Here is a 27,379-nt window from a genome sequence, read left to right as displayed (position 1 = left end):
TCACCTTCCAGCAGGATAACAAGTCCAAACATACAACCCGACTTCAAGGAATGTTTTAGATCAAAGCCCATTCATGTGTTTGAATCTAAGTCAAATCAAAAACGCTGAATTAAATATGATTGAGCTTGAGTTATTTGGCGAATAAGAAAAGGCACCAATGTAAAACTGTCAATGAACTTACAGTTTTATTTAAGCATCATTTTAAACAAAATTCTTCTCTTTTAAGACAAGGCTCTGTTTGTTCTTGGTGTAATTCAAAATAAATTCTGAAAAAATACACTGAAGTGTGTGTCTGTAACATAGCAAAATATCAAAACGCAGATATAGATACTTTTGCAAGACACTGTAAATTATTTAATTGAACGTAAACGTGATAATTACTGTGCACTTTTAAATGCAATAATCTGAAACAAAAAAAAAACAGACCACTCCATCGTTTGCATGTAAAACACCATAAGAAAAACACTATTATGTGAAAACACCAGATGAAAACAGTAGGGGTGAAGTTTTACTAAACTCCATCCAGTGGATGGAATCAGTGATTAATTACTGTGTGGGATTCAGGAAACGCAGCCAACAGATTCTGCAGTTAATTAAGTCAATTTAAAGTGCAGCAAAAGGAAAAGAAAAAAAAAAAAACTAAACACCATACCAGTTAAATAAAAACCAGTCCTGCTGAAACAAACGTTCAGGTGTTTGACTATCCAGGCTTAAAGCTCCTACTTCTTATCCAGTTTTTTAAACATTTAAAGCACATATGTGTATATAATAATGAGGGAGCATAGCTTTACGGACACAGATTTTATCGTAAATGTCAAGCAGCTGCTGTTAGTTGAGCCCACTTCACAAGCTTCCTGTAAAACTTGGCAAAAAGGAGGAGGCAGCGCCGCAGTCCAGCAACCACATGGTGGTGAGCTACAAAACAGAGTCCAAACTCCTCAGCCACTCTGTCTCTCCCTCCCTGTTCAGGCCTGGAGCCCTCCTCTATTGACATGCAAATGAAAGATCAGCCAGCTGAACAGCTTGAACAAAGTGAACACCCTCACCCAGGGTCTTTAAGAGTCTCTGCTTAGGCAGCCGGTCTCGGGGGTCGTCAGGAATTCATCAGTGGCAGGGGGTTCAAATTTTAGCACAGCGGTTTGCAGCTCTATAAGGGGAGGGGGTTACATTTCATGTCATCTGCAGCTTGTGGATTCAAACAAGTCTATTATTTATCCCTGACAAATGCACTAACTGTTTTTTATCCTTTGTTGTATTGCTGAAACCAGCTATTTTTCTGTCACTTGTCTATTAAAGCTCATACATAATAAAGCACCCCCGCCGCCTTGTTATGACCTAATCAGTGACACTCGGATGATATGGCCCCATCTGCCATGTTGACTACACATTAACCATAAAGTAATAACTCACAATGAGACAGGTGCAATTTCCAATCTGAATATCATTATGGCTCACTCACTGCCTGCTCCGGCTCGTAACGTCGCCTTTGTGCCTGTGAGGTGGTGGCTGTGGAGAGCAAGGGCGCTCTATGTGCCCGCAGGCCGTATACAACACACCAGCTGTGAATGAGAAACAAGCAGCAGTCTGCGTGAATTAACGTCCACAGTTTGAAGGGGTGCTGCCTAACGAAAAAGAGGCTGCAAGCGGGGCCCGGATATGTGACACGGGAGCAATTCAGCCACAATACCGTTGGATCTGAGCTGAATAAATGATGCCTGAGTTGCCAGAAATGGCCTGCAGAAAGGCACCAAGCAAGACGGGATAGATGAGCAGTGACATGTTTACACAAATCTTTTACAGGGGCCTATTTTTTAAACACAAAGAAAGGTGGCTCAATTACAGCTTCAGTGGAGAGTGAATGGGCAGAGCTCTTAAGCCTTAAAATTTGTCTTATTTTTTAAGAGGAACACTTACAAGTGAGGTGATCAAAGTTGTTCTTGCAAATCCACGCAAAAATGTATATATGTTTTCTCAGTTAGCATAAGTTTAATGCCACAATAACCACGGTAATGTCCAATTTGGTGTTCCAGGACAGGCATGGGCTGGTTGAGATTCTTACTAAACATGAGTAAAAAAAAAAAAAAAAACTTCCAAAGCACCTTGAACTTCCCTGTTCCTGAAATGTGCTTTACAAATAAAGATAAATTGACTTGACTTGATCCTGTTATTTACGCAGGATTCAAAAAGCAGCAAAATCTTAAAAATATAAGATATGATTATCTGAGTTACGACAATGTAGTAAAAATTTATACAAAGAATTAAGAACAAAACAATAAATTTACACAGAGTAATAGTTTTCAAGTGCTAAGGGCAAATAATATTATAACATTTCGCAATGCATTTCAATGGCAGAAATCCCAGATGGAGAAATGAAATGATATTATAATCGAGCGGAACAAGTAAAAACCAAGCAGGAAAGTCAAATTGTTCCATCATATAACATGAACAAGGTAGCAAAATTACATTATGTGATAGGGTAATATTGATATATAGGAGCCTTACCGCTTACTGAAACCTAAATTAAATAACAGTGTGTTGTCGCTTTTCTTTCAGCCATGTGACCGGCAGAATTTTTTAATCCATAACTTTTTAAGACTTACACAGACTTAAATTAACTTTATGGAGCATCTCTGAATAAATATAAACAGGGTGTAGGGATATTTCCAAACAGTGAATATAATGTCTTCTTGTAACTGAAGATAATGTGTAGTTGGCTTATTTCAGCCATCTGGCTGGCAATGTGCAGTAACAAACAGGGTGAGGGCAATGATCCATGCAGCCAGAGAAAACATCAGTCGCTCCAGGAATCATTTAAAGAGTATGGTGGAAAATGTTGGTGATTTTGAAACAGTTACTGTGTTAAACGTTGGTACGCTTTGATACCCATGAGAACTGATGATATATCAGCTAATTGTGGGAGCATAAATGTGTCAAAGGCTGAGGGTTGAGGTAACCCTAGCAAATGGGATTCATGGGAAGGAACCATCCATCCATTATAATTGCAATAATTAGCATTTCATGTCACTGTGTGCATTTAATTTGTTTAACCCAATTTTTTCCATCAACCATATGCAACCAGAACAACAAGCCAAATCCAGACTGACAGAAGAAAAGATCACAAACCGGACCACCATCCTGCAGTCATTTCCACACTGGGATCATTTCACCCAGCAACAAAGCGTGCAAAGCCACCTTCAACGCACATCCACACATCCACCCCACCGGCTGCTGGTGAATTAGTGAAAGGAGAAGGAGACACGGAAATGTAGCTACGGTTTTTTTGCACTCTTAAGGCATGTCAGCCTTAAGAGTGCATTCAGTGGCTGTCGCGGATTACCTGTCACCTGACTGGAGCGGTCTGTCAGCGCTTTACAGTCCAAAGGTGGTGCCACTTCATCCCGTAATAAGTAAGCACCAAGGACTCAATAGCACCGGATTCCTCACGCACCTTTCACTTGGGTCTCGTACTCCGCTATGATCTCCTTATCCTTCTTGATTTTCGTGGATGACATGGCTCCTCAGGCTTCAGGGTGAGACCCCGATGATCGAGGACTCTCTTCGGTGTCGATCTCCCCCTCCGACTTGCAGGACTGCGGCGCCTTTCCTCCTTTTTTCTCTTTTCCTTTCCCCCCCCTTCTTGTGGCCTCTAAAAAGGCAAGGAGGGCTTTTCGCTATTGTAGTCCTGCAGTCCAGGAATCAGCGTACAGACAGCTCTTGGTCATCGGTCCAGTCAGTACTGCATGTGTTTTGTTTTTTGTTGCTTTTTTCCCCCCTGCTTTCTCCTCCTGCTTCGAGTCTACTTAAAGGCTTTCAGCGGGAAAAACAAAAAGAGCTTCGTACTACAACAAGAACATGATGAGGAGGATGAGCGGAGCTAGAAGGTCTCAGGCAGTCAGGCAGGTCCTTCTGTGGCACGAATCATCAGACATGCGTACGAGCAGCGAGACAACACACACACGCACACACACACACGCATAGATGAGGCTGACAAACTGCGCTGCAGGGAAACAGGAATTTTAAAAGATCATCACGTGAGCCTCCTCGCATTGCCAACCAGATCTCCTTCCCCTCCACCCGACGCCCCCTCCTGCACCCACGCACGCATTTGCATCACTTCAGAGGACATCACATTATGACTTACCACCAATTTCCTGAAGCCTCCCCTGGTCATATGCACCACTTTCACATGCATTTGTCACCCTTTGACTAACTGCGAGTCCCCGCATTGGGCAATTAGTGTAATTAAATGTAACAATAACATTAATTATCATAGATGGTTGAGTAAAAGCTTTCTCTGTGCATTTCACTGCCATGGAAACCTTGCATTTATTGTAAAAGGGTAGTTTGGGCGAGGGGGCAGTGGGGAGATTCACATGATGAGGCAACACAAATTAGACTGGAACTGTCATCTTAAAAATGCAAATAAAAATCTGAGTAGTGTGCATTTCAACCACTACAGTTTGAGGATTTCGGGCATATGTCCTTCCAAAGTAGCTAAACCTAATTCACATTAGATGAATGAGTAAGGACAGTCAGTAAAAAAGTATTCACCCCGGGATGTTTTACTCTTTTCATTGCTTTTACAAATCAATCAAGATAAACAACATTGGCCTTCTTTAACAACAAAAAATAACTTTAATATCAAAGTGAAGACTGGTTTCTACAAAATAATAATTAAATTAAAAATATGTGAAACATAATAAGGGATTGCATGAGCATATTCATCCCTTTAAGTCAGTATTTAGTTGAGGCACGTTGAAGCTTTCACTTGAAGATTTTACTCTATTCTTCCTTGCTGTTCAAGCTTTGTCGGATTACATGGAGATTGGCCGTGAATAATCCTTTACAAGACCTGCTGCAAATCAGATTGAGGTCTGGACTTTGACTGGGCCACTCCACCTCGTTGCTTAAGCTATTTCTGTGTAGCTTTAGCTGGATGCTTTGAGTCGTCTTGCTGGAAAATGAATGTTCTCTGAAGCCATAGTCCTCTTATACATGAAAACAAATTGTCCTCCAAGGTTTCCCTACCTTTTGTCATGCATGTCATGAAAAAAAGAAGGACTTTGCAAAGCAATATGGTGACAGAGACAGGTCTCCCTTTACGCTCACTGGCAGATAGTGTCATCTGGATGATGCTTCATCGTTTTGGGGGGTTGAGGGCAGAGGAGGAGGTGAGGGGAGGAGGAGGTGACACTGTGTTTGTTATCTGTCACCTTAGCTATTCTGAGCTCAAAAAGGAGCAGGCTGTTAACTCACATCCTGTGTCGGTGGAAAATGGCATACTGACACACACCGAGATGTTTGTGTATCATTTATATCTGCAGCTCAAGAGGGAAAGTAAAAGAAAAAGAAACTTGGGGAGAAATATATGTACATGTACCCACATGTTCAGTACATTACGCCATTTTAAGTTCAAACTACTATGCTCATTATTACAAATTAAAATGTTTAATTATGATTAAATAAAAAATAATTATGCAATAGGCATTTTTGGCAATCTATAATTAATGCAGCAGCCAACAATTATTAAAAAGAACTCAAGTACATTGCACTTGTACTGTATGTGCAGTTCATTAAACAACTGAAAACAACGGAGCCTCTGCTATATGTTCATTTAGGCATACAGTTTATTCCTACATTCAGGTCACCAGCATAATTGAAAAAAAATGTGTGGTGTTATTTCTACACTTCTCACAGGATATTTTCTGGCAATTAAAGTTTGAATGAATCTCTTCTCTGGAGTAAAAACCAATGAATTTTGAATGGTCTCTGGTATTGTGAATTGTCTGCTCTATCCGTGACAGTGGATTAGAGACAAAGTCTCGTCTTGTGTTTGTCTGCATGAATCACACAGCAGCCTGCAGAGTCTTTGTGTATCTTTGTGGTTCCAGCGGTGAGCCGTAAGTTGTTTGTCAGACTTTGTGTATCGGAAACACGACTGGCCCGCGAAGAGGGGCAGAGAGGACATGTCACTTGTGACAGAGGCCAGTGTGATTGCATTCTGGTTTTGTTTGTGTTTACCACTCTGTTGTCCTTGTTCCGCATGGCTTAGATCTTCTGAGTAGCTGAAAATAACCTCGCACAACAAATGAAACAGACAAGTTTCAAATTACAGTTTCAGATTTTTTTTCTTGTGTTTGACTTTGTCCTGAGATAGTAACTGAAATTTTCATCATCGCTGAGTTTTGAAAGAAAAGGATTTCAGTTGTTGTTGCCATGGCTACAGATATTGTACATCGCATCCTACTAGATTGTAACAGTGATTTACACAGACTGCATGACTGTGTAAATCACAGCCGAAGGACTGTGAGCGAAGGAGCTCCTCCAAAGGTGTTGATGCAACTATTATAAGTTGTCAACTCTGTAATTGCACCTGCTTTAGTTTGAAATATCTACCAGTGGGGATCCTGACACAGCCAGCATGTCATGATCAGATGACTCCATGTGAAGGAAGGAGGAGAGATTTCCAAGCATCTAGGTTTTACGTGTAGCTGGGTTGTGATAATAGGAATTTAATAACAAACATGGGATGGGTATGTGCTGCTGTATCACTGTTGTGAACTTTATTACTTAGTTTCTTAAAAATCAGTACTACAGGACTGAAGACAAGATGCTGACACAAGCTCAGTTTGGTGCATGCTGATCTGTCTATTACTGGAGGATTTTATTGAGGAATGAAACTGGGAAAATTAGGAATTAATTCATAACTTTCTCATTATAAATAACAATATTGTAAATATACTCCCCACAGTTAAAACAAAAACAAATTTAAAATTCTGTTTAAAAAATCTACATATGATATGGATGATGTCAGCATTTTGATTTAAGTCTCATAATTTAGCTTAATCAGTGTACTTATTTATTAGGGCTCTCTTTAATTTTTTATTCATAATGATTTATTGAATTACTTGGATTTCTTTTGAATTACATGGATTTCTTCCTTCATTTATTTTTTTATCCCTGCATCTACTTCGTTTTCACAGTTTGTGCATCCAAACTTTGATTGTGACATTATTATGTGACAGATAAACACAAATTGTAAGAGAAAATAATTATTTTCAAAATGCTTTACAAATAAAATCTGAAAAGTGTGCCATGAAATGTCATTAAGGCTCCTTTAATGTGACAGTGGCACAAACTGCGCTCAGGAGCCATATAATAAGTTAACAGAGTCCTTCCTTGTACAATTTAATCTCATTCTAAATACAGATTTTTTAGTGAAGGCCTCAGAAGTTTGCTTGTGAACAAACAGTATCGGGAAGACCAAGCAACATGCCTAACAGATAGATACATAGGGTAGAGAATGCTACAGCAGCATTAGGCTACAAAACAAAATCCCACCCTTTTAACATCTCAGAGAAAACATGACAGGCTAGGAAAGGAGACCTACATGCAAAACTCTATATGAGGAGAAAGCTGACTTTACATCAGCAGAGAAAGTCTCTGGTTGGAAATATTTACAAGCAATTTTTTACAGAAATATGTAACTTTTTGTTTGGATCTTTATAAAGTTATTGTATAAGACTATAATCATCTGTCATCTGAGTTCATGTACATGCTCTCAGCATCAAAGGATAGTCTCCTTCCAAGCTGTTTCTCACATCTCCCACATGTCTCTGAGCAAATATAGGTTTTGTTTTTTAGCTTAATACGATGATATGACTCAGTGCTTTGTCTTCTTTGTCAACAGTGAAGGGCAACAAAGGCTCTGATGATTGTCATTTGATCACGTATTTTTTTTCTTATAATTTGCTGCAGTGAAGAATATTCACTTTAAAAACACCTTTACTCTAGTTTTGCATATACATGCCACTCCTTAGGCAGCAAGGCGCATTTTTATGCAGGTGATGATAAGAGCATCCTACAGTCCTGCTTGTGTTGCACAATAATTTATTTTCTCACAGTTTACATTGAAAATACTGCTTTAGATTTTTTTTCTTCTCCAAGTAGCACAAATTAACATGTAGAAATGAACAAATTAGCATTGCTTGCTACTCATCCTCTCATAGAACAAATACATGCATTATTTATGCATTTGATCTTGTCATTGCATACCTAATAGCATCATTAAGCGGTCAAAAGTTTTCTGCAGGAAGTAGATGTACTCTGTGCAACACTGGCCATCTGCTCTGCTCGCTCCTCGTCATGAGCAAACACCCACTTGTCTCAGACTTCACGCTTACTAATCAGTTGACCTATAACTGAAAGTTAGAAAACAACAACAACGAAAAAGTCTTTCAAAAGTATAGCATGTGTGATGGTAAAGCATTAACATTAGCCTTAGTTTTTGCTGAAGATACATAGATATTACTTTAATGGTCAGAATAGCTCTTTACTTGTCCCTACCTACAGAAGCCATTAATCACACACAGAAAATTTGACACACAGGAGAAGACTGTTATTCTTACTGTCACCTTGAGCATAAACTTCATTAATCATGAATGATAAATGAAAATAGGAGATTATGAGGGGCTACACGGAGATGTCTGCACTGGTCAGAAAGATTGGCAATGCTAATTAAGAAAATATTAAATCAGTAGTGATGATATGGTATGGATGTTTAGAGGCATGTTTAGAGCATGTTTAGAGGCAAAATGTAACTGTGTATTGTCATCATGAGTAATTACTTTGATATATTTTTCATTCAAATATTAACAGTACAAATTTTTAGTGCAGAATAATCAAAAATATATGATGTCAAATGTGAAGAAATTGCTGTTCTGTTATCCTAATATGGTTAAAAAGAGAATACAACAATGTTACTATTTATTTTAATCTGAAGAGAAAAGAAGAACATCGTCTAGATTCTTATTAATAATTTAGAGACTAATAATTTACATAAAATTAGCTCATCCTTTTAATATATATATTATAAATAAATATATTTTCTGCTTGATCAAATTAAGTGTTTAAATGATTTGTTTTTGTTTCACTGATCTTGTTCTCTGCTCAGAGTATTGTACCATGTCGCCATCTGCTGGTCATTTAGGTGAGTCGCGCCGGTGACCGTCGATTTCAAACTATAGAGCGATAAGTCCCACCCACTTTAACACTGACAACCAATCTCGAACCTTTAGTGACCCATTCCATCCAATCACAGCAATCTCTGTCATTTTATAGTAAAGATGCATAGATTTACTAGTAGTCATACAGTTAGCACTTCAAAACAAAACGCTATTAATTAAAATAACGAATTTTTACATGAAATTAATGACATTAGACTCTTAACAGTTTCTGTCATATATATATATAGATAGATAGATAGATAGATAGATAGATAGATAGATAGATAGATAGATAGATAGATAGATAGATAGATAGAGTTATTATTATTTTTAATTAGTTCAATTTGATTTAATTTGTTTTATTTTGGAGTGACGTTTAGTGTAAGAAACTATATGTGTATAAATGTTGATAATTAAACCTGAGGCTACAAATTACTTTCATAAGAGCGACATGTTGAATAATAGTTAAAAAGAGCCTTTTTTTTCCAGTTTTAAAACTAGCGATTCTGTCATTAAATTGGGATAATCACTCCTTTATTTAAAGAAAGAGAGCACTGAAACTGGAATCTAAGTTCATTCATCTTGTGGAATAAAAATCATTCCTTGATCACAAAAAATCGAGCTGTCATGAGATGAAATGATAGAAAAGATCATTTTTGTTTCATTTAGTACAAACCCTTAGTGCAAGTTGTCACTATAATGACAAAACTGTAAATAACTGCAAAATAAATAAGAAACCACAAATCAGATTTTGTAATTTATGGGTATCAAAATGAAAGGTACACAAAAATGTTTTTGTCCTGCATGGTTACTGTAAACAGATCTGGACTAACAATGCCAGATAATTAATCTGACATTAACAGCACCTCAGCGACATCAACAACTCTCTCTCTCTCCTGACTGTCAAAGCAAAGTAGTTTTAATATTGGACCCGGTTATTTTATTTTGAAAATATTCAACCGGAAGTGGAGCTACTTGTTGCTAACCGGAAGCATCTCGCTGTTGCCGCGTGTGTTGCAGGTTGGTTTTGCTCCAGAGCTGCAGAGCTTTTAAACATATCGGCTTTATAGTTCAGTCGCTGGATTCATTGTAAAAACATAAATGTGTGATAAAGGTTTAACATAAAATACCTATAGTTAGCGTGTCTTTCTTCACCTTTATTAAATAAACAACTTATTATTCATTGAAGCTAACGTTAGCCAGCTAAGTTAATGACAGATTTATAGACCTGCAGGGTTGCTATGGCTGCTTCATCTTTCCCATCTTTAAAATAAACAGCAGTAACTGGTTATTTATTGTGTTTGTGTTGATGTTTAGCTTGTCCCCACCTGTCACTTTGATCGCATTGACACCTTGTCTGGACAGAAGCAGACCACAGACCCTTCCCTACCCAGGATGTCCTCTCAGGCAGATGAGGCTGCAGAGCAGACCTCTGACACAGTGGAAGCACCCACCTCTTCATCATCCACTGAGACTGACCCCACCGGTGGAACCATCATTACCGTCACCGTCGGAGCAACCGTGCCCACTGGGTTTGAGCACACTGCTGCAGAGGAGGTCAAGGAGAAGATTGGAGTCGATGCTCGAATTAGCAAAGATCGGGGTCGCATATATTTCCCCATCACTACCGACAAACTCTTCCAGGTAAAGCGTTTTCCTCGCCTTTCTCATTTAATATACAGTTCAATTTCTAGTGTGCAAATATGTGCATTAAAACATAAAATACGTCCTAATAATGTTTTAAAGTGTTTTTTTTTTCCAGTCCAATATGTGAAAATTTTTAAACTGTCAGTGTTTTCTTTAGCATGTGCTGGTTTCAAGAAATTATTATCAAGGAACATTTTCTTAAGTTCATGTATCTTATTTGTATAAGTAAAGAAGGTCTTGTTATTAGTGAAAATATACTAGTTTTACGATATTTGTGGGCTCATTTTGGTTAGACATTTTTTATTGTTTTGGAAAATCTAGACAATACCAATGTTCTTGCTTTGTTGGTAGATCACTTTTTATATTTTAAGTAATATTTACCCTGTTTTTGTACGTCTTTTCTTGTTTTTGAAAATGGACTTTCTGCAGTGTATTACCTTTGAACTATGCATCATTTAGATAAAAGCAGAGCCGGGCCGGATTGAATGAAGCCCTAAGCAGAGTTATTTTGGAGGTTGTATTTTCATTTAAGACAGTCAATGACTGCTTCTTTTTTGCTTCTGTGTTTATTCAGTAGTTGCTTAACGGTTAAACAGACACTAATAAATAAATTGCTGACATATTCTTTCTCTCAATACTGTAGTATTTGCAAATAGTAAGAATGTGGGTAGTTCTAATCCACCTTAAACAAGAGAAGATGGATCAGATTTGACTTCATACAGTGAGAAAAAAATGGTGTCTTTTTATTTGGTATTTGTCAACTTCTAGTTCCATGTAACCTGTACACCTTAACTTGAAAATAAATGTGTTAAGGGATGTAAAATATTTTAAAAATGCTGAAGTAACCTGGCTGCACTAGTGTGGCCAACCTTAAAATAATTCTTTCCTAAAGCACCTTGTAATTTCTTGCAAACATCTGCCAAGACAGCAACCCTGAAGGAAGGGCAGGTACTTCCCAAAAGAATTGGTTGAGTCAACACACAAGAACAATCTCTTCCTTTCACCACAGGTTTTTCTAACGTGTAGGTTGCAGAAACAAAGCCTTTTCTTCCAAAGAAAACATTCAGACTTTATGTTTAAGAAAACAATTTCAATGTTTGGCACTAAAACAACACCAAAATCCGAACATGGTGTCTACAGCATCATGCCAGTTTTCTTCAAATACAACTAGGATTTTTGTTGAGGTGAATGAAATTACAAACAGTTCCAAAAACCAACAAGGGTTGACCGCAATCATTCAGATTTCTCCAGATGAAGAGGAATTGGATTTTTTATCATCACTGTGAGGCCAAATCAATAAAATGTTTGAAATGAGCTAGCCAGAGTTCAGCAGAAACCAGAAAATCTATGGGGTCACCTGAAGGGACCTATGGGCCAGAGATGTCCCTACTATCCTAACCTTTTTCATGGCAGATTACCATCAACCTCTTTCAGCCTCTTGTATTCCTGCATTTATTTTTGACTTTTTACATTGACGTTGTTTTGAAGATCAGCGCATGTCATTATTGTACAGTGTCTAAATGACTTTATTCTTTGTTACAGGTTCATCTTTTGCGCTCCGTTGACAACCTGTGTGTTGTGGTTGCAGAATATGACCATTACCAGTTCAAAGAATCTAAGGTGAGCCTGTCTCAACTCTGCTCTCTCTGTTTAAAGTGCATGTTAATTATTATCTTATTAACCAAGCTTGTTGGTTTGTACAGGAGGAGACGCTGAATGAGTTGCAGGAGCTTGCCTCCAAACTTCCCTGGACTAACGCTTTAGAGGTTTGGAGACTCAACAGAACTCTAAAAAAGAAGAAGGGCCACCGCAAAGCTGGAAATGCTACAAGAGCAAAATCTAATGCTGAGCCCAGCGAAGTTCCTGCCGCTGCTGCTGCTGAGACCCAGCAGCATGAGTTACCTCAGGTGACGTCTCCAGACGATGATGACGCAAAGGCAGAGGTCACGCCTGACTCAGAAACGTGCCAGCAGGACTTGGAGGACACTGCCCCAGAGGTCAAACTCATCAAGTTTCGTGTGACGTGCAACAGGGCCGGGGACAAACACAGCTTTTCTTCTAATGAGGCAGCCAGAGACTTTGGTGGGGCTGTGCAGGAATTCTTCCAGTGGAAAGCAGACATGACAAAGTTTGACATAGAGGTAGGCACGCTTGTTCAGACTGAACCGAGAGCTTATTAAATTACAGCACCCAAGCCAAGAAAAGCTCTGCTCGCTGAGGTAAATGCTCAAGGGATTAGCACATACTTACTTTAGGGAGTTTCTAAAGATCTTATCATAATAATATTAGGTGACATTTTCCTTTTAGATTTGTTTTTTTTTTTCCTGGAGAGAAACATGAATATCTCTGCAGTGACGTTTGTGATGTAGAAAGTTGCTGAAGATTTATTTGGTCATCCTTTAGATTCAAAGTTATAAAATCAATTTAAATTTTTGTTGTTCCTATTATTCTAAATTCCCACCGCAGCCCCTAAACCTTATGTTGCTGGTTAACATGTTGAATGAAGACAATTCCCCTGCTTATAGAACATGTGTCATTACAGCATTTCTCTTTTCAATTGTGTTCAGACTTGTTGCTTACAATAATTACACTCATTTCCTTGACCAAAATTGAGAAATGTGGGGGAAAAAAATCATGAAGGAAAAAGGACAATTGAGAAGACAGCCAAAAGTTATGAAGAGTGCTAACTTTACTGTGCTAACATCAGTGTATGATGTTTGTGGTTCAAACACACACTCTCGCCCATACTTGCCCACACTGATGATGTTTGAAGCGCAAACATCATCAGTGTATAGCATTTGCTAAAAAGTAAATCAGTAATGATAAAAGTAAAGTAAATATTGTCTGAGACTTAATAAACCAACACCCTGTCTGGATTTAAAAGATCTTTGTTGGGGACCATCATGTAACTACGGTAGCAAAAGTAATGGAAGACTGCTTAAGAAAAGAACTGTGATTTGTTTATAATGAGTTAACCTAGGGCTGTGCAGTTATTCAGATTTTTATTATTTTTACAATATTGTATTTTTCCTACTTTGTAGAATCTCCCAACTTTCTGTAAAATAACATAATCTTCTGTTGCAGGTTTTACTCAACATCCATAATGATGAGGTAGTGATTGGGATTGCCCTCACAGAGGAGAGTCTTCACAGGAGGAACATCAGTCACTTTGGACCCACTACTCTCCGTTCCACCTTGTGCTACGGCATGCTCAGGTGACTCTTGTTTTTCAGGATCTGAAGGCCCTCATAAAGTTTAATGTTTTCTTTCTTGCCTTCTTTATACAGTCAGGCATGTTGTGGGAAAGAATAGCTGTGTAGGTTGACTTCATATTTCTACTCTGAATGAATACAGGTAGAACCAGTGTGTTTTTCTGGAGAACAAAAGAAATGTTTTTTTGTACGTCAACGCTCATTGCTTTTTTAGGTAGTGTAACAAAATAATCAGGTGACTGTTATATTGACTTACAATTTCCATGAAGATCAGTATCAAGATGAGGGTATTGTGAGTATCTACTATGGGAACTATGTACTGTTTTCAAAATAGTTGCTTAAATCTTTTAGTTAAGCAACATCTTATGTTCTGTAGGACACGTTATGGTTTAGGTATTTTGATGTGTTTTTGCACAATTACACTTGTTTTATTTGGGTGTAGTCAGTCTTTTATTACATGCCCTATGTTTGGATAAAACGTTCTTCTTACAGCTGAGGACTGTAAAACTTGCATTTCTATATTTAGAGTCAACATTATGCTTAAATAATCTTGTAGGCAGTGAAAAACTGAATTTAAATCCATGTACGCAATTATTGTTGCTAGTTCAGGTAGCAAGGAGTTTTCTTTGCACATTTTGTGAATTTTATTGTAGGAGTTTAATCGTAGAAGAGTTTGTGAGGCTTTGCGCTTAAATAAGATGTACAGAAAGAGAAACAGACTTTCTGTAGGTTCACGGGTTCTCTATAGTTCTCTTAAAAGTGGAATAAGGAGCTTTTCCACATATTCATCCTTTGTTTCATGTCGTTCCCATCTGGATCGTCTATTGCTGAAAGTCTCATTTGAACACATTTCCAGTGAGTTTAGCAAACTCTACATGTTTTTGTTTTCAACATGAGGGATGCCTCTCAAACGAACGACTGGCTTGTAGATGGCATATAATGGTTGCTATGGAGACTTAGTGAGTCCAAGATATCTCTCATTGATGCAGTTCTCTAATAATGAGCTACGTAGGCCTGTTTTCTGGACGCTGTCAGGTTGTCTTTCCCATTTTGAAGAGTGGCTAAAAATATATTTGAAAGCTTTGAACACATGATTGTCACAAGCCTTAATGCTTGACATTTATTGCGTCATTCTAGCTTTTAAAAAAAATAAAAATAAAAACAATTTACCGGTTCAGTGAGTCTGTGATTCAAAAGACCCTTTTCAGATTCGTCTGGTAAATTTAGCAGCTACACGTGTCATCACGTGACGTCCTCTAGCAGAGTGTGAACAATGTGATGAGCAGGTAACAAAGAGGGACAGCACACACAATGATGCTATGAATGGGATACACGTTTTTCAGGCTTGCCGTTTTAATTGCCTTCAAGAAACTGACAAGCAAAAATGTTTTAACTGGCAGCAGTTTTAGACACAACCATTGTTGGAAAATCACAGAGAACAAACTGTTGTGGGGCGAGAGTGTTTAATACCAGAACCGCCTTCTGTTTATCACATTCTGTCTTCTTGGAAGACAAACTTGTTTCTGTTGGCAGAGCTGGAACAAAACCTTTTCGAAAGGTTGGTGGGGTACACCCTTTCACACCGCTATCGCAGAGACCTGCAAGCACTTCCCCACCTACAGCTGATGTAAAACCGCCATTAATTAAAAACAAACAAAAGACTTTGTAAGCTGCAAGGCAACTGAAACAACAAAAGAATAGCCTCAACTTCCCAGCAGGTTCACAGGCAAAATTTTTCTGCAGTGAGAAAACAGGATATTTCCTTTAAAACAAGTTATATGAGGTCATTTAAATACTAATATGAAAGTATGGGCCAATTAAAAATAGTAAATTATAATATCATCCCTTAAAACTCTTAATGTTTTTATGAAAACTCCAGAATCACAACTGTTCATGCGTGCATTGATCCCAAAAGAACAGACAAAATCTCCACAAAGTTTGATCAGTACATTTTTACAGGGGTGGACTGATTTATTGGCGCGGATTTCCTTAAGGTTGGGAAATCTGCGATCAGCTGATATTTACAAGTGAAGCCGATCTTATCCGCTAATTTGATCAATCTCAGTAAAGGTCTAAAAATCAACCACTGTCCTCTTTCGCTCTCCCGTGAGAGAGGTTTGACTGATAGACAGGCAAACCAGGTCACGTCTGCATGTTTGCAGTTAACAATAGTCACTCCGCTGTTGACAACTCAGTGACTTTAGCGACATATAAACTGATTGGATTGCTAGTTACCAATTTTAGAGATTGGTAATTGACAATCAGCCAGAAAACTACAATCAGTGCAATACTAATATTTCACTGATGTGCCGAATTGTAACAAGAAAACTGGAAAATGACGAGGCCAAAACTACTCAGTCCTGTGTTTTCTTTACTTCCAAGACAAATCTGAACATCCAATTAACTTTCACACCACTCCTGAGTAATCAGTCAGTGTTGAATCTAACAGAAGGAACTCCAGCTAGCAGGCCCAGTGACACGTGAAGAATTGGCCTACTCTGACACTTTTGGTAAGAAGCCAATTCATCATACTAAACACAATTAAATTAGTCTGGATCTCAGAAAGAGGATGATAGATGTCTATCATGAGGATGAGGTCATTCCCAAATGTTTCATGATGTCTAGAAAAGCTGTATGATGAATCATTCCAAAAGCATCAGGAGACAAATTATGTTGCTAACAAACCTGGGTGTGGCTGTAAGAGCAATATTTCAAAAACTTTGGAGAGAAAATTAACCAGAGATGTCATCAAGGATCCCTGGATTTCTGCCAAGCTGATTGTTAATGAGCTCATCTCTTCTGGAGTTGATGTGTCGAGAAAGACAGTTGTGAAAGCTCTCCACCATGGCAGACTCCAAAACTCCATTGCTAAAATAACTGTACATAAATGCCTGTGAACATTTGCAACTTGGTGATTTATTTGAAAGTCTGTTCTTTGGTCTGATGAGACTAAACTGAGTTTTTGGGCACGAAGATGTATTTTGTTTGGAGTAGGAAGGGAGAGGCCTTCAACCCTAAAAACTTAATTCCCACTTTTAAACATGAAGATGAAAGCATCGGACTGTGGTGTGTTTTCCTGCTTCAGGCACTAGAAACCATGTTTGTGTTCAATGGATCACCAAAAAATGAGCGGTATGTTGGTAATTTGAAGAATGATTTAAATCAATCTGCTGGTTATGCCGCTGCTGGTTCAAAATAATGATCTAAGGCCTCGAAGTTGGTCGCAAAGCTGTTGAAGGATGTGAAAATCCAGACCCAGCTCCCATGTTAAAATTCAGCACATCAGTGAAACTTGATTTTCTCCCTCTTTGTGTATAGTTTGTTTTTATTCTTTTGGAAGCAATACAAGTATGAACACTTTTTATTATGGTTGTTTCCGTGGAAATATTCAGAGTTTGTGTGCTTTGATCCGTTGGCTTGATCCGTCTGATCTTAACTCTATTTGTTTTTGCTTGTTTATGATATCCTGGACTGATGTATGTCCCATTACAGAAGAAAACAGTCCACACAATGTGAAATTTAAAGACTTAGCGATATAGGACAGTTGGATAATTCCATATGCTGTTAGTTACATAATAAACAAGAGAAAGTAAATCATAATTGTGCTGTATTGTCCTCTGATGTGTGTTGGCAGGCTGTGTAAACCTCAGGAATCTGATATAATCCTTGATCCTATGTGCGGGACCGGAGCCATACCACTGGAGGTGAGGAACAACTCAGCAGCCCTACATTACATCATCTTACTCCACCAAATTCAGCCCTACACCCATTCAGAATGGGTGTGATTTACTGCTTATTGCTACAACACCGCATAAAGCTCTAGAAACACAACACAAAACATCTCTGCATGCATGATGTCATTTTTCTGAGTTTCTGATAGTTGTTATGGAGGAGGCAGTTGTAAACATGAAGAGATGAGGAGTGAAGGAAAACGTCAGAGTTTACCTGTCTAAATGAGCTACATTTTATCCACTAACGTCTTGCTGCTCAGATTATTTACCATTTATGTTTCAGTCAAACACTGAATTTATAAAATTTAATTTAAAACTCTTAAACAGCACAGGATTTTGTTAAGTTAAGTTAATTTATTCTTGTAGTTTAATTTCATAGAGTTGCTACTGAAGGTCAAGAAAGTTTTTTTTATTATTTGTGTTGGTCTGTTTATACAGTGGATCCCCAGTATTAACTGGTTTTACTTGAGAACTCCTCTAAGAACACTTGTAATTTCCTATTTTAATAGTTTAAATACTATCTTAGCAGTACAGCAGAAGCAAATATATCTATGCTTTTCCTTTTCTCTGCTCTTGGAGATCCAGCCAATCAGCCAAAGAAAATAAACAGCACTCTGTGATTGGCTATTTCACAAATGTCAGCCAATAGTGGGTCATGTGGCACTGGTTCCCAAGCTGAATTTCTTTTGAATATTTCACTATACTGTTATTTTTTATTTTTAAGCAATTATGAGACACGGTGGTGGAGCCTTAAACTGCTGCTGCTGCTGCTGCACAAGTTACTCAGCAGCAGTTGTTGTATTGCAACAAGCTATTGCAACAAAAGCTTGTTGCAATGCAAGCCTTTGTTGTATTGCAGCAAAAGCTTTAATTTTTGAAAGGCTGACTTGTGGTTCACCACACTCCTGAACTAGAGACACAATCAGAAGCTTCTTACCTGGACTTTGAAGAAATAAAACAGGACTGTCAGTGTCCCAAAATCCTCTTTTCAGATAAAAGTCAATTTAGATTTTTTGGGGGGAAATGTCCCAAAGTCTACATGAAGCGAGGAAAAGCACAATATCAACACAGAATCATTCCCCAGCAGGATTTGACCAAAACCCTTTAACTACCAATAAATAGTTAGAAGACCTACATCTTACCACAAATACCTTTAATCATATAAGGCATCAGCAAAAGATCTATGTTTTGAACTCTGTTATTCTGGAGTTCTTGATGCATCTGGAACATCACTATCATGTTGCACCTCATGTTACTAATAATGGCATTATGTTCTTCCCTCCATAGGGTGCTATTGAATTCAGCGAGTCTTTCTACATTGCGGGCGATAACAATGACATGGCAGTTAATCGCACAGTCAACAACATTTGTCACATCCAGAAAAGGAGGGCGGACAAAGGGAGGTGGGTGAGACCCACACAGAGAACATATTGCAACAAAAGCTCTCATTTTTGAAAGGCTGACTTGTGGTTCACATGAGACTTTTCATTCTTATCAGGAGATCTTCCATGGAAATGTTGACTTTAGGCCAGGTAGCGTTTTTTTTGTCATCGGGTTCGGATTTTGTTTTCACCTTTTAGGAAATCTTGAGAAATGTTTGTATTACACCAAAAAAAAACAGCATTTTCCTGGTAACCCTTTGAAAATCCCTTTGTCAGCCAGTATTTTGAAATAGTAAAATCTTGGCTTGAGTTGTAAATTTAATCTCTCTTTAAGTGTTCACCTTCATCTGACATTTTTGCTTGGAAAAAGTATTCAGCAGGGTTCCTTTTAAGAAACATCTCATCTGCACTGTTGTGCTCTAGTTCTCTCTTAGTTTTTAAATCAGGCAGTGTGACGTTAATCTTTCCCAGTAAAGGGTTTTGTAAGTCTGGCCCAAGTTTTAACCGATTTGCTGCAGTTGTGTTTCACCAAACATTTAGCATTCTTTTGTATTATAAAGCAGAACTATGAACATTCAGTTTTTTGCAAATGTATTAATATCCCTACAACAGTTTTAGTTTTTCACATTAAAAGCACAAAGCTCAATGTGTTTTGTTTGATATTTTATCACTGCACTGCATATTGAATCTTTCTTGCATTTTGACTGCTGCAAGTAACTGCTTGGATGGCATATTTATTAGAGTATTATATCTCAGATGTTGGACTGTCACAGTCTGGGTATCAATGGTACCTTTGGATGATTGGATATGGTCTAAATAAACTTAATTACCAGTTTGAATATAACTGAGATGCTAAGACTCATAAAAAGTGGAGGAGACATGTCTAACAGTAAAAAAAAGTGTCAGGAAAATATAGTTCACTGTTTATGTTTAATATAATCTACTCTTTTTTTGAGATGCATGCAGTCTTATTAATTAATAACAATTAATGCTTTTTTTTCATATTTTATTGCACGCAGCCCATCTGGATTACCTATTGACACAGTGCAGTGGGATCTAAGTAATTTACCCATAAGGACCAGTTCTGTGGACATCATCATCACTGACATGCCCTTTGGGAAGAGGTATTGTGACATTTAACGTTACTATACAAAAGAAACCATTTAGCATTGTAATTGTGGCCTTTTAATAGTTTCTTGAACAGATATGGCACAGAAGAGAAGATCCTTAATGGTGTTGCACTAAGTGCTAACTGGTGTAAATATGAACTCGGGTTTCAACATGGCTGCAAGCATTTCTGTTGCATCACTGTAAAGTTAGCTAGAATCAGCTGTGATGCCTATAGTCTTGGCAGATGATCATGTGACTGTTTTCTTGTGTCTGATTGAAGGATGGGGTCCAGGAAAAAGAACTGGGACTTGTACCCTTCTTGTCTCAGAGAAATGGCTCGTGTTTGCAGACCAGACTCGGGGAAGGCCGTGCTCCTGACGCAGGACAAAAAGTGTTTTGCAAAGGTAACCATGGCGTTTATAATGCGTATGTGAGATATTTTTCCAGATAATACAATTATATTTTTCCAGGAAGTTACAAATAAATGCAGGTCCTGTCTTGCCAAATCTTCCTGGTACTAGGTTGTGACAGGTGTGGTTAGTTTTATGCAAATGCCAAACCTAATATACATACAAACCCACAGATATGCTCCGTTATACTAGGACAGTAACAACTGTTTGCATCGAACAAACCCACAGAAAATACACTCACTGTTGAGCTTGTGTTGACATCCTCTTACATTGAGGATTGCTAAAGAGAAAAAAAAAAAAAACAAGCAACCTGAAATTCAGATCCCCAAGATTGGACTTAAGCTCAGATAGTTTTGACTGCACAGATCTGTCTTCAGATGATCTTAAATTTTGAAACACTAAAAAGTTGCGTCTGTAACCTTTTAGTGTTATTCTGTTTTTTAGAGTTAATTATTCTGCTTCACTGAATATTATAAAAAAGTGAGTGGAGATAAATCCTCTTTCTATGAAGTCATTTTTAAAGCAGATGTACCCAAAAGTGAAGTTGTTCTTATGATCCTGGATAAATGGTAGAAACTACATTATTATCATCACTTGATAAGATAAGTTTGTTTGAACTTTTATATATTTTTCACTCTGATGATATACACTTCAATATATTTTATTGAAATGCAATAAGATTTATAAGATATAATTTATACGTGTGAAATCAGAATCATGTGCCAGATCCAAAATAACAGCCACTTAAGTAGGCAAAATTATTGAACTCATTTTTGTTATCAATGTATCTTTGGTTATTTTTCATGTATGTCTTAAATTTAAATCATCCCAGTCTTAAAGGTGACCTATTATGTTTCTTTGAACAGATTAGGATAGGACTATGAGCTATAGAAAATATGTTCTTTACATTTTTAGCAGATAATTAATGAGGTTTCAGTCTGGTCAGTTCTGTTTATTTTGAGCTACTTTCAGATTGAACTGTTTTAGGACCTCTTGTCACTTTAAATCCAAATAAACTGCAGCTCTCCAAACCCTCAGAGCCAGCATTTACGCTTGTTCATGAAAATTACTGCAAAACGATTCGCAGTCATACAACTGTACATCTTTGAAATGCTGAAGAGCCTCCTGCACAACCAACAAGAATGCAGCAAGTAGTTTCTGGATGGCAAGTCAACAACAAAGCACTTGTCTTTTCCAGCAGCCATTGGACATTAGTAAAACCAGCTGACGAAACGTGTTGGATCTCTGATTGGGTTGCTAGGTGACAGGCTGGGCTTGGCTGTGGTTGTTAGGTAACCTGTCTATTGTGACTTATCAGTTGGGAGGCTTTCAAAACGATTAATTTTTCAGTCACCAAAAAACATTAATTAATTGCCAAAAACAGCTGGGTGTTTGTTTTTTGTTGCGCTTCAGCTGTTTTTAAAAACAGTTGACACCCAAGTAGAAGCTCAAAGACATGCAAAATGTGAATTTTGCATAAGAGATCCACTTTAAAAGGAACTTAACTTACTGAATCATGCAGAACACCTACAGATAAAACAGACAGCAAAACAATAAGGGGGATATTTGTTGCTGGGCATTTAGAGACAAAGCTTTGCTCTAAAGTCAAGTTCAGACCAGGTTTCAGTTTGGCTTTGCAGCATGTTCATCTTCTTATCATAACAATCAAAGTTATTGTGAATTTACATAACCCAAGATCAGCTACACTAAAGGGCAAATAACATTGATGTGTTGATTTATTCACTAATTTGTTAATGCAAATTCACCAAAATAATTTTATCTTACAAGTCCTTCCTTATTAAAAGGATAAGAGACCTTCTGCTTGAGGTCACTAATGGACACATTCTGAACAGAGGACACAAAGCTTGAGAGGAAGAGCCTTACAACCCTTTTCAAGGTCTGGAAAATGAAGAGTTAATGGCTACATAATATTAATTAACAGAGAGATTAAATCATTTAGATGTCTGCTGACTTTGGCAGTGAAGGAGAGTGCAACAATGTTAACTTACAACAACAATTATTATACCGTCTGCCCACTTTATTAGGTATCAATCAATCAATCAATCAAATGTTATTTGTATACCACATTTCAGCAGCAAGGCATTTCAAAGTGCTTTACATCATATCAAACACAGAAACACAATGCAACATAGAATCAACAATCAAAACACAACATTAAGTCAAGTTCCATCAATAAATGTTTTAATTGATTACGTTTCAAATACAATCCTAAACAGGTGGGTTTTTAGTCACCTGTCCAGTTACTTGTTAACACAACAACCTCATCATCTCATCATGTTTTCATGATGAGATGATGATAACATGTTTCATCATGTTATCTCATCATGTTTTTATCATGACATATATTGTTATGCCACCAATCACCACATCTTATTTGAGTATTTTCGCTTACAATGCTCATCCTTTAAGACTACGGTCTTCCGAAGGCTATTTCTAGAGAAATAATGCAACATATCATTTACTGCGTATTTTCATCATGCACTCCTGTAGCCTCCGCTGTTACCAGATCTCAACTGATGAAGCAGATTTGAGATGATCAGGAGATTTGGATCATGAAACTAAATCTCTGTAGAATGCTGCAGACACCTTGTTAAACAAAAGTCACAAGGATTTAAGACAGTCTTAAAGGCAATATTAGAGCCACCATTGTTGTATAAACACATCCAACCTTGATTTCAGCATAAACATGATCAATCTTATTCTTAAGGAACTGTTGACAGGTTGCGCTCCACCTTTAACCGACACAAAGTAGGTCTTAGGGCATTTTAACCAAAACTGCTTCCATACATTTGTGCTCATAAATCTGGGAGGGACAGTTCAAGTTAGTGTTACTAGGTCAGAGCCTACTATGTGTTTCAACCTGAACAAATTGAATGAAAAGCAGTGCATGGCTAAAGAGGGGTTAAGGTAAACTAGAAATACCTGGTGGTGACCTCTGTCATCACCTGTCAGGCGATGAAGCCTTGATGACGCTTGTCGAGTGCTTTCCAGTAAGATTTCACCTGATAAACGAGAAATCAGCCCACGGGGGAAATTTGCCTTTGGAGTATCAAACCTGACATTTCACCCTGAGGGCTGAAGAGGATTGTGACTCCACAAAACTTTTACTGTCTGGATTCTCACATACGCGGTGAAGAAATGTTGGCACTTGTTTTTAAAGCATTTTTCACTTAAAAAGTTGATTGTGTTTGGAAACACCATCTTACATTGTTGATGCTAAGATGGTAGATTAGCTGTTGGTCAGATTGTGTGGTTGTCTGATCCCATTTCCTTTGACATTTATGAATTCAGTCATTCATGCACACATTCACACACTGATGGTGGAAAACTACTGGATTGCCTTGCACCTGGTCCTAGGACAGAAAGATGGAGACGGACGGAGGCCGAACAGACAACCCACTCCTACCATCATCACCAACATTAGATAAGGGGGTGCAGATAATAGATAGATGCAAATGTAGGGTAAATAACTTGGTATAGGTTGCTACTTCATTGGCAAAATCATAAAGTATTTAACATTTGATCTTTTTAACTTTGTATTGTTTCATTATAGTCGCAAATGGCATTGTATTTTATTTGGATTTAATGTGATCGACCAAAACAAAGTATTTAATAGTGAACTCAAAGGAAATTTGTGCCTTTTTTAAGATACACATTTCTAAAACATAGTGAGTTTTCTCTTCTGCTGAGTCGCTGCAATTTCAGCTTCAAGTGTTTCAGGCCTTGTCTTTATCAGTTTTGCACATCTAGAGATTGAAATCTTTGCCCTTTATGCTTTGCAAAGTAGTTTTGGCTTTGTCAAATTGGATGGAGAATGTCCACAAACACTGCTTTTCAAACCTTAACAGATTCTCACAGAACGGCCATTTTAACACGATTGGAAATGAAGAATTTAAAGAAGCAAAACAATGTAATGCTAAATAATATTTATATAAATTCCACACTTTACACTAAAGTATTTCAGTTCAATATTACTTTTGAAACTGAGTAGGAAAAAGGATGTTTACAAAAGGTAACCAACAATAATCTTACGTCAAAATATTGTTGAGGTTACAAGTTGCATTATATTATTTTGCAGGTAGATAGAAACTTTAAATCACAGCAGTGCTTTCACAAGGTATTTATTGATTTTATACTCTAACAGAGGAAATGCTGAGGTTTTTTTTCTTCTTGGCAACAGCCTTTATGTCTGCGTAGATATTCCTCATCTCTAAACAACCAAACATGAATCAGCTCATTGTGAAATGCTCTACAAATAACCACTCAGCAGTTAAAGTACTTCAAGTTAAACTCAGCCTCATTGAAAGACCTGTCCTCCCCCTCTGACATTTGTCTACGCAGAACTCCTCTTTCACATAAAGCAAATGTTTCGTGTGTTCGATTGCCCTGACAAGATTTATTTTTCCCTCCAGGCTATTTCAAGAATGGGAGGTCTGTGGAGGAAACTGCACACTGTTTGGGTGAATGTTGGGGGTTTACATGCCGGGGTTTACCTCCTCAAGCGGACCGGAACCGTGTTTGGCCAAGCTCCTGAGGACGTCCATGAATCAAGAGGGAGGGGTGACGCACAGAAGGATGAAAGGGATGACAAAGAACTCTGTTAACTTTAATCCAACCTTTAAGTGGCGTAACATGAGGAGATGTTAAGATAATCTGCTTACATGACCTCAAATTGTTCTCAAGCATGCCAAACAGATTTTTATTTTTATTTTACTTTGGAAAGGAAGCTTTTATGTTCAGCAGCACTGAAGCGGTTTAATTGGCAGTGATTTCATTTGTTGTGTTCAGGTAACAGGAGTCGTCTTTATCAGACTCGTCAGATCTGATGTTCCAGTTGAACAGGATCTGAAGTTTTCCATTTCATTAATAAAGATCCGTTGAGGTTCATTTACAGGAAGTTGTCTATCATTTTCATCAGTATGTTTTCAACGGATGTATTTAAATGGGTTAGTATTTCATCACGACAACGTGTAAAGATGTAGAACAGCTCATCAAACATCGGAAGTGATAGAACAGGACTTTTTACATAAATTCAATCAGATTTTGCCCAACTGAGGTTGGAGAAGTGTAATTTTAAAAACAAGCTGAAAAGTAGAAATCGTTGTTTAGTTACTTTGAATAACAAGTTCTAAAACATTTTTTACATCCAAGAAAATATTTCTGAAACCAGATATTTACATACACAGAATAAAAGGACACAAACGTTGTTTTCTTTCCTCACTCTTGACATTAAATCCAACTAAACCTCTCCTCATTTGGGAAATTAGGATTACTAAAAGATTTTATTTGCCAGGATATGCTGGTGTAGATTTCCAATCATCCAGAACTTTGGCAATCCTACATGCTTCAGTCGAAGGTAACTGGACTTCTTCTTTTGAACGAGTGCCTTCAGTTTGTAACCTTCTGATTGGTTCATTCACCTTGTTTCAGGCAAATGCAGGCACACCTGTAAATGCGTTTCAAGCCAACACCTCAAACACGTCGACTCCTTGTGTGACATCATGGAGAAATCAATAAATAAACAGTTATGTTCAAATATAAATAGCCTGTGAATGTAAAGCCGTCATACCCAACAGGAAAAAAGACGGGTTCTAAATTCCAGCTGTTTCAGTCCAACACCATTGCATCAAACCTAGAACAAACACAAAAGGCCTTGTGAAGATGTCAACTGAGGCTAGCCAGGAAGCGTCATCGTTTATTCTGACACAAAACCTGTTGTAACATGGGTGGAAAAGCAATAGGATGAATCCAATACTGTGAGGATGAATCCAATACCCCCAAAACTGGATTACAGTTGACAAACTCACTTTGGGACAACAATCCTTTCTCTTCTTTTGGAAAACTTCCCCTTAGGTCTGACAAAACGGTAACGTTTGTTATATTTGTTATGTTTGCCAGCCAGAGAGACTGATGCACCTTATCGTGAGAAAATCAGTTTATGTGGAAATATTGAAGCAACATTTCAAGACAGCCTCTGAGTTAAAACTTGTGCATAGATGAGTCAAATAGGCAATCATAATATCCGCCCCATAAAATTACTTACCAAGTGGCTTAAAGCCAACAAAGCCTTGATCTTGGTCACAAAGACAGAGCTGAAAGGTTGTGCGCAAGCAAAGCAGCCATCAAATCCAACTTGTTTACACCAGTTCTGTCAGGAGGAATGGGTCAGAATACCAGCATGCTATTGTGAGAAATGTGTAGAAGAAATCCTTATGGAAGTCATACAGTTTAAAGATGACAAAAACGTAAGGAAATTAATTCTGAATTAATTTTTTTTTTATTACTGTTACATAATAAAGAGAAAAAAAAGGTAATCCTTACTTATCTAAAATAGGAAATAGCATGTATAGTTTTTTTGTGCTAGAATAGAAATGAAATGCAAATATTAGTTCTCAAGATTAAGTTCTAGTCTACTGACTGCAATTTTTATTTAAAAACAGACATGTCATTGTTTTATAACTGGCCGACACCTTGTTACATCAGCAATAACGAAGAGAGACTCATCTCCAATAGTGAAGGAGATGAATGTAGCAACACTGATGAGACACCACACAATTTAAACACAATTTAAATTGTACATTAGTACAGCCCAAAACTTTGAGACAGAAACATCCGTACAATCAGAATCCATAAAAACATGACTAAAGGGCAATTCTGCGTAAATCTGATTTAGATATTTAGTCAAAGTGTAACCGGATTTAGGCTAAGCATTTTTTCCCTGTAATTTTATTTTTATTTCAACATACAACACAAGTATTCATAAGAATCTCAGCAATGTTTTGTAAATCATGTAAAACTGCCAGGAAGCATAAACTAATAAGCTGTCTGATGTAAGCTGCAGCTCTTTGGCTTAGTCTCTGT

General features: G+C 37.6%; 2 protein-coding genes across 3 annotated transcripts in view; one reads left to right on the top strand and one right to left on the bottom strand.

The window, feature by feature from the left end:
• srgap3 (SLIT-ROBO Rho GTPase activating protein 3) overlaps nt 1-4,069 on the bottom strand; it is a 69,036-nt gene extending 64,967 nt beyond the window's left edge. Inside the window, exon 1 of one of the 2 annotated variants that reach the window (XM_032549134.1) lies at nt 3,449-4,069. In XM_032549134.1, the coding sequence (XP_032405025.1) occupies nt 3,449-3,512 (64 nt within the window). In that variant the 5' untranslated portion in view covers nt 3,513-4,069. The remainder of the gene's footprint in view (nt 1-3,448) is intronic. The other variant, XM_032549135.1, reaches the window with a different exon arrangement.
• Nucleotides 4,070-9,943: 5,874 nt separating this feature from the next.
• thumpd3 (THUMP domain containing 3) lies at nt 9,944-25,411 on the top strand. The gene is made up of 10 exons (XM_032549613.1): nt 9,944-10,025; nt 10,323-10,649; nt 12,195-12,272; nt 12,356-12,793; nt 13,737-13,867; nt 17,499-17,568; nt 18,883-18,998; nt 19,997-20,101; nt 20,368-20,491; nt 24,931-25,411. Exons 2-10 carry the CDS (start codon nt 10,401-10,403, stop codon nt 25,120-25,122), a joined length of 1,503 nt encoding a protein of 500 aa, XP_032405504.1. The 5' UTR covers nt 9,944-10,025; nt 10,323-10,400; the 3' UTR covers nt 25,123-25,411.
• The last annotated feature ends 1,968 nt before the right edge of the window (nt 25,412-27,379 follow it).

This window comes from Xiphophorus hellerii, chromosome 20 (genome assembly GCF_003331165.1).
Source record: "Xiphophorus hellerii strain 12219 chromosome 20, Xiphophorus_hellerii-4.1, whole genome shotgun sequence".
Classification (NCBI taxonomy): Eukaryota; Metazoa; Chordata; class Actinopteri; order Cyprinodontiformes; family Poeciliidae; genus Xiphophorus; species Xiphophorus hellerii.
This window is presented reverse-complemented; position numbering and strand designations above follow the sequence as displayed.